The sequence below is a fragment of the Festucalex cinctus genome, chromosome 17 (assembly GCF_051991245.1).
Source record: "Festucalex cinctus isolate MCC-2025b chromosome 17, RoL_Fcin_1.0, whole genome shotgun sequence".
NCBI classification, from domain to species: domain Eukaryota; kingdom Metazoa; phylum Chordata; class Actinopteri; order Syngnathiformes; family Syngnathidae; genus Festucalex; species Festucalex cinctus.
The window spans coordinates 18,147,617-18,162,110 of record NC_135427.1 but is presented as its reverse complement, the minus strand read 5'-3'; the positions used below and the strand labels follow the sequence as shown (position 1 = coordinate 18,162,110).

Sequence of the window (14,494 nt, the reverse complement as noted above, 5' to 3'; positions counted from 1 at the left end):
TTTGCTTGCGTCAATGAACCCATGAGCGACAGACTCGCCTGTTTCTTTTTGCCTGTGGGTTCAAACGTGTAGTTGACGGCTACTGTTGAAAAACCAACTGCACGAAAACAACATTGTTTATCTATTCACAATACAAATACAATATACAAATAAATGATTGATTCGTTGCAGACAGTGTTCCGTTTGTATATGTGCCTATTGGCTGTTAGCTTTGTTAGCCTAGCTAGCTCGCTGTCCACATTTGAACTAAAGTGGACTTTATGTACGCGCTTTAGTCCAATTCAGTGTCGTGAGACTCACGATGAGCTGCCATGTCGATGAGCTGCTGCATGTTGCTTTTATCTGCCGAGAAAGTCAAGTTTAAATCCATGAAGACTGACATGTTGATGATGATTTGGAAGAGCCACATGCGGATCTAAACACCGAAATGACTTATGGGAATTGATGTTCTTAATTCTTATCCGTGTATGGGACAAACAGCGGGCTAATACAAAATGCTTACGACGTGTCTGAAGAAGAGGAAGAGGAATTTCGCTATCGGAGACAAACAAAGCGGATAGGTGTTTATTTGGGTGTTCTATTTATGTATTTAATACGAATAAGTATGAAGGAAATATTGCGACAATGTGATCCACACTCCTAACAAGTAGGTGGCGGAAACGCGCTCTGGACAGAAGAAGAAGAAGAAGAAGAAGAAGAAGAAGAAGAAGAAGAAGAAGAGGAAGAAGAAGAAGAAGTTCGTGAATCAAAAAGTGGGTGCTTATTTCCATTCAAACGAGCTTTTTATGGTGAAAACTACAAAGACCGCATGGCGTGTCATTCATGTGTCATTGGAGTTGAATACAAGCGCATTTCCTTCGTATTTGAGTAATTTCGAGATCGTCTTGGTAAATCAACAGCTAGTATGCCTGTTAAATTTCAAAAGATTGAAGTCTTGTCTTCTTACAAGTATTAAGAACGTTATGAGACAATGCAGGCGTAGAGATTTTATATTGGCGTTTTTTTTTTATCAATTTAAAACTTTCATAATAACTCTTAATCTGTGTCCTATTTCTCAACTCAGCTTTATTTATAAAGCGCTTTAAAAACAGGCATTGCTGTATTGAAAGTGTTTTTTTTTTTTTTTTTTTTTTTTACGTCAGTAAATTAATAAGAAGTAGGCAAGTGAATAAAGAAAGAAATACATAGATAAATAAATAGAATTCATGTCTGCTTTAATTTGGCACACAACTACACATAGAAAAAATACTAATAATCAAGAATGAACAAACACTCAACAAGTTAAAATGCATTGTAAGAAGATTGGGTTAAGAGGCATGTGCTGTTGTTGAAAGCTGAGCCATCATGTTGGGTTGGACGTGGCTACTAGCGGCGGCGCGTCCTACAAATCTGCCCGCTGATCAACTTCGTGACATCACGTTTGGCAACTTAAAAAAAAAACAAAAAAAACTATAGGAATAAAACTCACCTGGAAGTTTTATCATGCGTGTCATTTGCACTTTTGAGAAAGTCCTGATCAAAACGTCATCGGTAGTGGTGAATAATATAACTGCAGTGCAGTAAAAGACGGACAGTTGTGGTTCTGTTGGCACTGGAAAAGCCCACTCGGTCACGTGTGGCTGCTTGAGCCAACGTTTCCACCAAGCGGCAGAAACCACAACGCGTGTGCCTACTCGAGCAACAGACTCATGCGTGCACCAAACAAATTCATGTTGTTGTTGTTGTTTCCCTTTAGTTGTGAAGAAACTGGATGACATGTCAGCCATGTTGAAGAAGTTTCTGTGTTGGTCTTCACATCTTGTCGCATGCCAGCGTCGTTTGAGCTTCGTCTCCAGGATGTGGTCGGTCACTTGACGTGTGATCCGCCGTTCGATTGGACACGCGGCGCCGCTTGACGTCTTGCTCGGTCTGGTCAGGTACATGAAGAACCTACGGCAGGATGACGAGGCATGCGCGGCGGCGCTGGCCACCGGACATCTCTTCCTCTTCCACCGACTGGCACCTCTGCTGCGCGGGCACGGCGCCGGAAGCTTCACCAGCCCCTCGCTGCACTACGCGGGTACGCGGCGCGTTCAGGCGTTTGCAATGCGACGACGAGGACGTTGGCCAAGTTTGCGTGTGCGCAGACGTGCGTTCGCTGCTGCAGGCGCTGGGCGCTGACGAGTCACTGCTGAAGGAGTCCGTCCTGATTGGCTGCCGTGACGACCAGCTGGCTCACTTCTGCCTGGACGTAGGTAAGAACATCAAAACAAACAAAACAAACACGTGTGCTTGACGTTTGCACGTGTCGTCAGGTCATCTGGATCGGGCGTCGGTGGAGAATGTGTGCCAAGGCAAGTTTGTGGATGTGAAGAAATCCTTTTTGCTGCTGTCGGGGGCTGAGGCGCCCCTGGTGGCCAAGGTGAGTAGCGGCTGTCTCCCGCTGCTGCTGACGGCCCGCTTGCATCCGTCCGCTTTTGTCTGTTCCAGGGTCAAGCGCTCCTGCGTTGGCACCAGAGCAACAAATTCTGCGGCGCCAGCGGGCAGCCCACCTGGCGGAACCAGGCGGGAAGTCGCAGGACGTGCAGCGCCAGCGGCGAGGTCTACTATCCCACGGTAACGTTACGGGAACGTTTTGCTCGCAATCGCCTGTCCCACCTGCAGACGATGCAAACGTTTTTGCTGACAATGTCGTCAACTTTTAGAATCCCAACTCAGGCTTGCGAAAGAATGATTGTCCAAATCTTCGACTTGACCTCGTACTGTTGCAATTTGCTTTGGAGGAAAGTCCAATCAATCGTTATTTAATTACAAATAAGATTTCAAATGATACATGATGGTATTGATCCAGTTGAAGTTTGTATTAGGGAAAAAAGGTGAAAGAAAGTCATTTGATGCGAATTGCAGCTTGTGCTCAGACTTTCCAGAAATTGGCATTCATCAATTTTTCAAATCGTTACTGCTATGATGCGAAGATTTTTTGTCTTATTTTGAAAGAATGTTATTTTGGCTTAGATGCAAAACATGAAGATGGTATTTGATTTCTATACTTATTATCAGTGCAAAATTCCACCTACATAAATGTAAGTTTCTAGGAAGTCCTCCATCCTTTTTTTTTTTTTTTGGCTTTCATGAACTCATTTGCTCCCAAAAACATATAAATATGCTCTATTTTAAATGTTTGTGTGTTGTTGTTGTTTTTTTTTTTTTTTAGTATTAGAGCATCCAGAAGGCTTTGATGCAAGAGCAGAGAATGGGTGAAAAGGATGGTAGTACTTACAAAATTGGCCAGCAGGTGGCAGCTGAGCATAATAGATCAAGCAGGGCCATAAAGAAAACAAAGCGGATTTCCCCTGCAATGGGGTATATGCCACAGAAGAGGCGTGACTGTTTTTGCACATCAGTTTGGTTCCGGTTCGGTTTGCGACGTGTGGGCTGCGTCAAAATACTTGTGCTTCTGACTTTGTGCCCCTCAGTTGCGCGTTCGCAACACGGACAGGAACCAAACTCGTGTGCAAAATCACAGAAGTCGGAAGTCCCGCCTCTTCTGTGGCACATACCCCATTCCAAGCACATTTGTGAATAATGATGAAACTTTGCTATATTCTAATTATAATTGCTGCAAAACAGAAAGAGGTAGAAATATAATTTATTTATTTATTTATTTATATATTTATTTAGTTATTTTTCCTGATGAAAGAAGTGACGCTCATCTTTCCATTGGTAGTTTCCATGTTTTGATAGCAATAGAAGACAATATTGTGTGGGCCTTGCACAATCAAGTCCATATCCAGTCAAAGAGCCGTGAGTCAAGCTTCAGTCAAAATGGCCGCCAGTCAATCAGTTAAAAATGTCAAATTTGATCTTGACATTCTTTGACAACAAAATGACTCATTTTGTCATTTCTTTTGGCTCCTCCTAGGCTGATGTTCAGCGTTTATATATGAAAGCTGTGGTTTGATTGTAAATGACATTTGTTGAATAAAGTTTGGAGAGGAAACAAATCAAAACAAAACAAACCTCATTTGTTGTCTTTTTCCCTGTGGTCCCGCAGATGGCGCCGGTGGTCATCGTGCTGGTGTCGGACGGCCGCCGATGCTTGTTGGGCCGGCAGGCGTCCTTCCCGGTCGGTCTGTACAGCGCCTTGGCTGGATTCTGCGACGTGGGTAAGAGGAGCGTCGGTCAAAGAAAAGTGGGCGTGGCTGGCGCTGATGTGCCGGCGTGTCTTTGCAGGGGAGAGCCTGGAGGAGGCGCTGCGCAGGGAGGTGGCGGAGGAGGTGGGCCTGGAAGTGGACGGCGTCCGGTACAGCTCCTCGCAGCACTGGCCACACCCGCGCAGCTCCTTCATGCTGGCGTGCCACGCCCACGTTAGCCCCGCCCACACCCAGGTCAGATAACCACAGCTTCTTCGCCGGCCGGGACGTTTGATGCGTTGCTGACCGGCGTTTGCATCCGCGTGTCGCTTACGGCGAAAAATACGGCGCAACGTATTTTCCGGCGCATGCAGCCTGAGACCGACCTTTTGAATCGAGTTTTTATACTCGATTCATCTTTTGCTCCAATTCCGGCATTATGTCAAAATCTTTCATCACTTTGTTGCATGTGACCTAGTGTTCATTTCGTCAACAAAAACAAAACCAAATGATTTTCCTCAACACACATTTTTCACCGGACTAAAACTTGACGAGACTAAAACCTTCATTAATAAAAAAAAATAATTGGGACTAATTCAGTCTACATTTTCCTCAACTAATGAAGACGAGATGAAAAATTTATGGACATTTTTAGTTCATGAAGAAAAACAAGACGAAAATGATATGATTTTGTTATATCTTGTTTCTGCTAATCTGTCATGTGACACAGTTGACACACCCACTTTTAAATTTGCAGTTAGCGAGTGCAACATGCACAAACACATGCGACAGATAGGACTTAGACTTAGACTTGACTTTATTGATCCCTTTGGGATGGCTCCCTCTGGGAAATTTACATTCACTGTGAAAAGTTTAATTAAAAAAAAAGGTAAATTATAGTTATAACGTTACATTAATCCAACAACTATAACGTTCCAACAATAATGTTAATCTGATCGCTAACTTACTAGCTGATAGCATGGAGCCATAATAGCCACTTGTTGATATATTATAATTGTGTGTGATGTTGCTTTAAAAAAAAAAAAAAAAAAAAAGATGGGAGAAATATTGTGAAATAGTTTTAGACCCAAAATGTTCAACATAATGTGTTGTAACAAATATGGTTTGTGCTGACGCAAACTATACTTAAACGTTGACAGTTTTTGTTGACTAAAACTAGATGAATAAAATGATGTTTTCTTGGACTAAAATAGACTAAAATACTTGATTTATAGTCAACAAAAAATGGACTAAATAAAAACTGGATGCGGTTGACTAGCTCTAATTAAAACGAACAAGTGTGATTGAAAGTGGACTAACACTGAGACTAAAAATGTGGAATGAAATTAACACGGTGACGTAACTCTGGTATCACCTGACCTTGTTGTGGCTTTGCTGACTTTTCCTCCACTTTGGATTCCTTGATGTGGAATTCTGTGGTGGCTGCTCGATGCCCACGTGCAGTTGGCTAACTGACAGCTCACCAATGAAACTGGGCCTCGTCGCCGATGACGTTTTCAGGGGACCTTCGTCAAACGCGTGCACGTTGTCGCGCACCGGCCTCGTCTTTCGCGTCCGCACGCCGACCTCAATCACGGCCGTCTTTCTTGTCTAGAAGTGGCGGGAAATGCTCCGACAGTCAACATTTTGGAATGATTTTGGAAGCGGGTGCAGCCAAAACTCTTGGAGGGCACGTAAGACTTAGAAGTGGTTGCAAAAATATGCTACATCTCCTTTAAAGCAACACTAAGGAACTTTCGGCTTACGTTGATGATGGCGGCGCCATATGGACAAAAATGGTATTGTCATGTCTGAAGGAAGACCATCCTTGAGGACGAGCGCATTGTCATTTTTGAGCCCATGCCAGCCAGTGAAATGTTGATCTTTGACTGTCCTTTTATCGAATTAAGCTTCCCTTTCCCTTTTTTTTTCTTTTTGATCTCTTCAGACAAAACTTTTTCAGTTGTTTTTCAGCTTCTGCCAGGAAAGCAGTAATCGTGCGTCAACATTCAAATGGACTTCCGTCTCTAACGAATGGGGAAAGCAGGAAGTGACGTTTGCCATAAAGCTAGCAACCTCCTCAAAGTTGCTTTGCGCCAGTAAAAATGATGCAAAGCGACCGTTCAACATGTTTGAAGTCCACGTTTCATCACAAGAGTTCTGAAACTATTTGATCAAGGTTGAAAAGTTCCTTCGTGCTATTTTAAAGACGGATGTTGTCAGTCAAGATTTTTTGCAAGAGTTTGCATTTCTTTTCACGGGATCACAATTAACCAAAAAAAATTGTCCGATTGCGAAGAGTCATATCATATTACCGAGCGTGATGAAGCATCATACAAAACCCTGAAGGGAAAACAAACAAACGAGTTTGGCGTAATGTCGTCCATAAATGAAAGGGAAAGCTTGTCATCAGAAAGACCTTTTCATCCCTCCACGTGTTGATTGTGAGTGGCAACAAACGAAGAAACGAACGTACGTGCCGCTGCTGTTTGTGGACATCGTGTTTGTGCTTTTGCAGCTGTCGGTGGACGGTTCGGAACTGCAAGACGCTCGTTGGTTCACGCTGGAGCAAATCGACGCCGCCCTCGAGGCGAAGGCGCCGCCCGGCGCGGGCCCGGCCCGCGCCGACGTCGCCCCCTGGCTGCCGCCCAAACACGCCATCGCTCGCCACCTCATCAGCGAGTGGGCGGAGGGACGGCGCCCCCGGGAGGCCGCGCGGGGAGACACGCCGGCGTAATCGTTGGCCCCTTTACATCATCCGCAGGCCAGGCACATTTATCAAACTTCATATTAAAAAAAAAAAAAAAAAAAAAAAACATGAGGAATGTTGAATGCACAGGTGATTCTATTGCTGGCATCGGGCCAAAACTTCGTACCTGCAAAATGCTCACTTTCCGGCTCGACCATTAACATTGCATCATCAAAGGGAGCGAGCCATTTGCACCATTTTGCATCAAAATAACAGCCGCCGATCGACATTTTCAACAAATATGAAATAGACTTGTCAGCTTTCCACCCAACGCCGGCGATATATTCATAAATAAGGATCCAACCCTAAGCCATGTTGTCATCCCTCAATGCACGCACGCACGCACGCACGCACCCGGCAGAGTGGCGCAGCCAGCAAGAAGAGATTGTACAAGTAGACATCATTTGAAAATATCTATCTTCTAATTGCATGGTCGTTTTGAAAAATAAGAATAATATTGTGGTCCTTTTCAAAATAAGTAAAGGCTTGATGTTTTTTTTGTTTTTGTTTTTTTTTATAAAACGCGTTACTATACAGTGGTACTGGTACTTACGGAATTAATTGGTTCTGGAAGAAAGTTCTTAAGTAGAAAATGTAAGTAGCGACGCATTTTCCATGTAAATGCCCTAATCCGTTCCAAGCCTCCCAAAATTCAGACATAAATGTTTTATAACGCATAAAAATGCATCAAAATGTGTAACAAATACATGTTCCAATTAGATTATTGCGCAATAAATGAGAGTTGTGCGTAATGTAAAAAAACAAATAATAGAGGAATAAAAAGGATGCTCATTTACCTTTTTAACTGCTGTCCTCTTTGTTTTTTTGCCCTCTTTTTGGTTCATGTTCTCTCTCAGAAGTGTTTTTTGCCTGGTGGTTTGTAAAGAACTGATCCAAGGATGTTTGATTTTTATTTTTTTATTTTATTTTTTTATTTTTAACAATCCTTCGAAAATGTCCAAGGCATACATCATCTTAGTGAGCAATCGCCCGAATCGTGAACACTTTTTCTGGGTGATTGTTTTCAATAAATTCCGAAACTTGATGGAAACTTCAGGTACGGAGAGGCATCTTTTCCAAAAAAGGCCCGTCTCGTCGCAATTAAAAACTTACTGTGCCTTCATCAATCAACAATTTTTGCACAAATTCGTCGGCCGTTAGTTAATACATTTACGGAACACCTCATGGCCCGAGGGGCGAATGACGAGGACGCTAAATAGACACCGATCTATTATCTACGCTCATAGGTACATACGGTAGAGGTTCCTCTTAGCCAAAAGGATGCCAGAAAGATGCGCGTTCAGTACTGTATGTTTTACCTTTCGTATCTTGAAATTTCTTTCTTTCTTTGTTGAGGCTTTTCGTAACTTGAAAATTTCGTATGAAAAGATTGGTTTGTAAGTTGAGGTACCACTGTACATGGTGGTTTAAAAAAAATGCCTTATGCCATGGTCTTTTTTTTTAAAAAAAAAAAAACACAAAAAAAACTTTACTATACATGGTTGTAAAAAAAAAAAAAAAACGCCTCTTTTTTTTTTTTTTTTAAACGCAATACATGGTCATTTTTTTTTCCCCTTAAACCCGCCTTACTATAGATGGTAGATAAAAGAAAAACAACAAAAAACTCCTTACTATACATGGTCGTTTAAAGAAAAACAAAAAACGCCTTACTATAGATGGTCGTTTGAAAAAAAAAAAAATGCCTTACTATACTGTAGGGGTGTGCTCAAAAAATCGATACGGCAATATATCGTTGCGGGCCTCATCACAATACACGTATCGATACGCAGGTGTCAGAATCGATATTGCTCGTTAACTTTAAATCGGCTGTTCACGTTTGCCTTTGCGGCTTGCATTGTACCTAAAAATTAAAAATCAGCAGCGTCTTTGAAGTTAATTGCCTTCAATTAATGCAAAAATAGCTCACCGGTGATTGGACACTGTGTCTTGCTAAGAAAAATTAAAGCAGAGGAAGAATGTCAACATTTATTTATTGATAAACTTAACATGGCACGTGTCTCAGTGTACCAATTTTCCTTATATTTTGTTTAAAAAATAAATAAAATGTGTCTTATTTGGGATACATATGTATCACAATACGTATCGTAACGTATCGTGGCCCCTGTATCGTGATACGTATCGTATCGTGAGGTTGGCGGCAATACCCAGCCCTACTATACTGGTTGTTTAAAAAAAAAAAAAAAAACTTACTATACATGGTTGTAAAGAAAATGCCTCTTTTTTTTTTCTTTTCTTTTTTTTCCCTCTAAACGCAATACATGGTCATAATACATGTTCGTTTTTATTTTTCCTTAAACACCTTACTATACATGGTGTGTTTTTTTTAACGCCTTACTCTACATGGTCGTAAAAAAAAAAAAAAAAAAAAAAAAACTCCTTACTATACATGGTCGTTAAAAAAAAATAAAAAACGCCTTACTATAGATGGTAGATAAAGAAAAACAAAAAAAACGCCTTACTATAGAGGGTCGATAAAAAAACAAACAAAAAAAAAAACACTCCTTACTATACATGGTTGTTTAAAAAAAAATAAAAATAAAAAAATACGCCTTACTATACATGGTTGTTTAAAAAAAAAACAAAAAAAAAACGCCTTACTATAGATGGTAGATAAAGAAAAACAAAAAAAACGCCTTACTATAGAGGGTCGATAAAAAAACAAACAAAAAAAAAACACTCCTTACTATACATGGTTGTTTAAAAAAAAACAAAAAAACAAAAACGCCTTACTATCGATGGTAGATAAAGAAAAACAAAAAAACGCCTTACTATAGAGGGTCGATAAAAAAACAACAAACAAAAAAAACCCACTCCTTACTATACATGGTTGTTTAAAAAAAAATAAAAATAAAAAAATACGCCTTACTATACATGGTTGTTTAAAAAAAAAAAAAAAAAAACGCCTTATAATAATAATATACATTATTTTTAACGCAATACATGGTCATTTAAAAAAAAAAAAACTTAATACATGGTCTTTTTTTTTTTTTTTTACGCCTTGCTATACATGGTTGTTAAAAAAAGAAAAGAAAACGCCTTTCTACACATGGTCATAAAAAAAACTCCTCGTTTAAAAATAATAATAATTAAAAAAAACTTACTATACATAGTCGTTTAAAAAAAAAAACCACCTTATAATAGTCTTTTTTTTCCTTTTTCTTTTTTTAACGCCTTACTATACATGGTGGTTAAAAAAGTAAAAAAATAAAATAAAATAAAAAACGCCTTTCTATACATGGGCATAAAAAAAAACTCCTCGTTTTAAAAAAAATAAATTACTATACATGGTCGTTTAAAAAAAAAAAAAAAAGGCCTTACTATAACTGGTTGTTTAAAAAAATCCCAAAAACTTACTATACATGGTTATAAAAAAAAAAAAGCTTTTTTTTTTTTTTTTTTTAAAACGCAATACATGGTCATAATACATGTTCGTTTTTATTTTTCCTTAAACACCTTACTATACATGGTGTGTGGTTTTTTTTTTTTTTTTACGCCTGACTACATGGTCGTTTAAAAAAAAAGGAAAAAAAACGCCTTACTATAGATGGTAGATAAAGAAAAACAAAAAAACGCCTTACTATAGAGAGTCGATAAAAAAAAACTAAAAAAACTCCTTACTATACATGGTTATTTTTAAAAAAAAAACGCCTTACTATACATGGTCGTTTTAAAAAAAAAAATGCCTCACTATACATGGTTGTTTAAAAAAAAAAAACAAAAAAAAAAAAAACGCCTTACTACATGGTCGTTTAAAAAAAAAAAAAAAGCCTTATAATACATTGTCTTTTTTTTGTTTGTTTGATTTTTAACGCAATACATGGTCATTTAAAAAAAACAAACCTTAATACATGGTCCTTTTTTTTAACGCCTTGGTTGTTAAAAAAAACGTAAAAAAAGAAAAAAAAAGAAAACGCCTTTCTACACATGGTCATAAAAAAAAAACTCCTCGTTTAAAAATAATAATAAAAAAACTTACTATACATGGTCGTTTAAAAAAAAAAACGCCTTACTATACATGGTCGTTTAAAAAAAAAAAAAAAAAAAGCCTTATAATACATTGTCGTTTTTTTTGTTTTTGTTTGATTTTTAACGCAATACATGGTCATTTAAAAAAAATACCTTAATACATGGTCCTTTTTTTAACGCCTTACTATACATGGTTGTTAAAAAAAAAAAGTAAAAAAAAAACAAAAAAAAAACGCCTTTCTACACATGGTCATACAAAAAACAACTCCTTCTCGTTTAAAAATAATAATAATAAAAAAAACTTAGTATACATGGTCGTTAAAAAAAACAAACACCTTATAATAGTCTTTTTTTTTTATTTATTTTTTTTATAATCGCCTTACTATACATGGTGGTTAAAAAAAGTAAAAAAAAAAAAACGGCTTTCTATACATGGTCATAAAAAAAACTCGTTTAAAAAATAAAAAACTTACTATACATGGTTGTAAAAAAAAAAGGCTCTTTTTTTTCTAAACGCAATACATGGTCATAATGTTCGTTTTTATTTTTCCTTAAACACCTTACTATACATGTTTTTTTGTTTTTTTTAACCCCTTACTCTACATGGTCGTTAAAAAAACCCAAAACTCCTTACTATACATGATCGTTTAAAAAAACAAACAAACAAAAAAAAATAAACGCCTCATGGTAGATAAAGAAAAACAAGAAAAACTATAAAGGGTCCATACATGGTTGTATAAAAAAAAAAACGCCTTTCTATACATGGTCCTAAAAAAAAAATCGTCATTTAAAAAAAAAAAAAAAATTACTATACATGGTCGTTTAAAAAAAAAAAAAAAAAGCCTTACTATACTGGTTGTTTAAAAAAAAAAAAAAAAAAAAACTTACTATACATGGTTGTTTTTTTTGTTTAGTTTTTTTAAACGCATTACATGGTCATAATACATGTTCGTTTTTATTTTTCCTTAAACACCTTACTATACATGGTGTTTTTTTTTTTTACGCCTTACTCTACATGGTCGTTAAAAAAAACAAAAAACAAAACTCCTTACTATACCTAGGCGTTTTAAAAAAATAAATAAATAAAACGGCTTATAATACATTGTCATTTTTGTTTGTTTGTTTTTTAACGCAATACATGGTCATTAAAAAAAAAATACCTTAATACATAGTCTTTTTTTTTTTTTTTACGCCTTACTATACATGGTTGTTAAAAAAAAAAAAAGTAAAAAAAGAAAACGCCTTTCTACACATGGTCATAAAAAAAAAAACTCGTTTAAAAATAATAATAAAAAAACTTAGTATACATGGTCGTTTAAAAAAAAAAAAAAACTCCTTACTATACATAGTCGTTTTAAAATTTTTTTTTTTTTTTTTTTTTTTTTTTTTTTTTTTTTTTTAACTCCTTACTATACATGGTGATAATAAAAAAATTAAAAAACAGCTTTCTATACATGGTCATAAAAAAAAACTCGTTTAAAAAAAAATAATAATAAATTACTATACATGGTCGTTTAAAAAAACAAACAAACAAAAAAAAAAACGCCTTACTATACATGGTCGTTTAACAAAAAAAAAAGCCTTATAATAAATACATGGTCGTTTTTTTATTGTTGTTGTTTTTTAAACGCAATACATGGTCATTTAAAAAAAATAGCTTATAATACATGGTCTTTTTTTTTTTTTACGCCTTACTATACATGTTTCTAAAAAAAAATGAAAAACTGCCTTTCTATACATGGTCATAAAAAAAACAAATAACTTCTTACTATACATGGTCGTTTAAAAACAAAACAAAAAAACTCCTTACTATACATAGTCGTTTAAAACAAAAAACAAAACATTAAATAGTCTTTTTTTTTTTTTCTTTTTTTTTTATAACACCTTACTATACATGGTTGTTAAAAATAAAATAAAAAAAAACGCCTTTCTATACATGGTCATAAAAAAAAACTCGTTTAAAAAAACAATTACTGTACATGGTCGTTTAAAAAAAATGCCTTATAATACATGGTCGTTTTTTTGTTGTTTTTTTTTAAACGCAATACATGGTCATTTAAAAAAAATAGCTCATAATACTGGTCTTTTTTTTTAACGCCTGACTATAATACATGCTTGTTAAAAAAGTAAATGGAAGAACCGCCTTTCTATACATGGTCATAAAAAAATAAAAAATAACGCCTTACTATACATGGCCGTTAAAAAAACAAAACAAAAAAATGGTTGTGTTTTTTTTTTTTTTAAACACCTTACTATACATGGTGTGTGTTTTTTTTAACGCAATCCATGGTCATTTAAAAAAAAAAACGCCTTACAATGGTCTTTCTTTTTTTTTTTTTAAATGTGTTACGACTATTCATAATCATTTAGAAAAAAAATAAAAATAATCAGCCATGCTATCGAAAGTTTTTTATTATTATTATTATTATTATTATTATTATTATTAAAGAAAAAAGCACCTGAGTGAAGGAATTTGTGCCAGTTAATTGTGATTGCTGCACTCATGTGCTTCACTAATGTAAGGATATGCAGTTTATGTCCAATCGTTTGGCCCTTTGGGGCCCCCTGCTGGCTAAGGTGCCCCAAGCAGTTGCCTGACTTGAAGAATGGCAAACTACGCCTCTGATGGGGACCGAGGGACGCTTTCGACAACAATATACTTTTTGTTCCAAGAAAAATAAAAATGGGCAGTTTGTGGACCCTCATTTGAGAAAGTTCTTACGGTAACCGGGTGAAGAAAAAAAACAAAAAACTTTCCCAAGTGTGAAAAGTTGAACTTGCCGATGAGCACTTATGAGTAAAATCGCAAGACTGACTTGTTCTTTGAAAGCAGACAAAATGTCATCTTAACTTTTTTAAAGTGTTGTGTGTTCATCTCGTGCACTTTTTTTCTGATCTCAGTTTTTTTGCAAATAAAAAAATATTTCATCTATCCAGATATGGTGTTGTTTGTGTTGACCAACAAGCACTTTTGCTAACGCGTCATTCCAATGACAGTTCATCAGCGAGCTCTGGAGAAGCCTGATGACGATCCTCACCTGCTTCGGAATATGGAGACATGGCATAAAAACAGGCTGGAGAGGAAGTGTGGCCGGAGGAAGGTCCAGGCTTTGACAAACACTGATCGAGGACGTCGGCTTCAAACGTTGTTTGCAATAAAAGTCCTCCATATAAAAATTAGTGGCTTGGGTGCAGTACCACATGTCTCCAGAATACGGCGCAAACCCTTGGCTGACGTTCAGATGAGGAAGTCTGAGCTTCGGCTCGTTGTTCAATCATGTAATAAACAATAAGTGTGTCGTTATAAGACGCGCATCATTATTAAAGCCGCCAATAAAATATAGTTTAAAAAAAAAAAAAAGAAGAAGAAGAAGAATCGTTGAGAATCCGTGTGGGTGGTAAAAAAAGCCGTGGTGAACGATTCGAGGAAAACGGAGAAGCAAGATATATGACAGATACAATGCAATACTGCCCTCCTGTGGGTGACTGGAGTAACTACGTTCAGGGTGGGAAGAGGGTTGACTTGTTCGTGAGCTGTTTAAAACAATCATTCGATTCCTACTAGATTGCGTAGCTGACTACCAGGATGCGGGAATTGAAAGTAATAGCCATAAAAAAATAATAACTAAAAGAAAGAAGCATTTGA

General features: G+C 36.8%; 2 protein-coding genes across 6 annotated transcripts in view; one reads left to right on the top strand and one right to left on the bottom strand.

Moving 5' to 3' along the window:
• rpp30 (ribonuclease P/MRP 30 subunit) overlaps positions 1–450 on the bottom strand; it is a 1,979-nt gene extending 1,529 nt beyond the window's left edge. For all 3 annotated transcript variants that reach the window (XM_077502935.1, XM_077502937.1, XM_077502938.1), the window contains exons 1-2: positions 301–450; positions 39–97 (exon numbers count right to left, since the gene is read on the bottom strand). In XM_077502935.1, the coding sequence (XP_077359061.1) occupies positions 39–97; positions 301–409 (168 nt within the window). In that variant the 5' untranslated portion in view covers positions 410–450. The remainder of the gene's footprint in view (positions 1–38; positions 98–300) is intronic.
• nudt13 (nudix (nucleoside diphosphate linked moiety X)-type motif 13) overlaps positions 1–7,666 on the top strand; it is an 8,478-nt gene extending 812 nt beyond the window's left edge. Inside the window, exons 2-10 of one of the 3 annotated variants that reach the window (XM_077502932.1) lie at positions 1–752; positions 1,736–1,841; positions 1,917–2,059; positions 2,127–2,234; positions 2,295–2,401; positions 2,470–2,595; positions 4,034–4,145; positions 4,213–4,367; positions 6,631–7,666. The exon at positions 1–752 is cut by the window's left edge and continues 274 nt beyond it. In XM_077502932.1, the coding sequence (XP_077359058.1) occupies positions 1,756–1,841; positions 1,917–2,059; positions 2,127–2,234; positions 2,295–2,401; positions 2,470–2,595; positions 4,034–4,145; positions 4,213–4,367; positions 6,631–6,849 (1,056 nt within the window). In that variant the 5' untranslated portion in view covers positions 1–752; positions 1,736–1,755 and the 3' untranslated portion in view covers positions 6,850–7,666. Of the gene's footprint in view, positions 753–781; positions 888–1,735; positions 1,842–1,916; positions 2,060–2,126; positions 2,235–2,294; positions 2,402–2,469; positions 2,596–4,033; positions 4,146–4,212; positions 4,368–6,630 lie in introns of those variants that run through there. The other 2 variants (XM_077502934.1, XM_077502933.1) reach the window with 2 other exon arrangements.
• Positions 7,667–14,494: the final 6,828 nt, after the last annotated feature.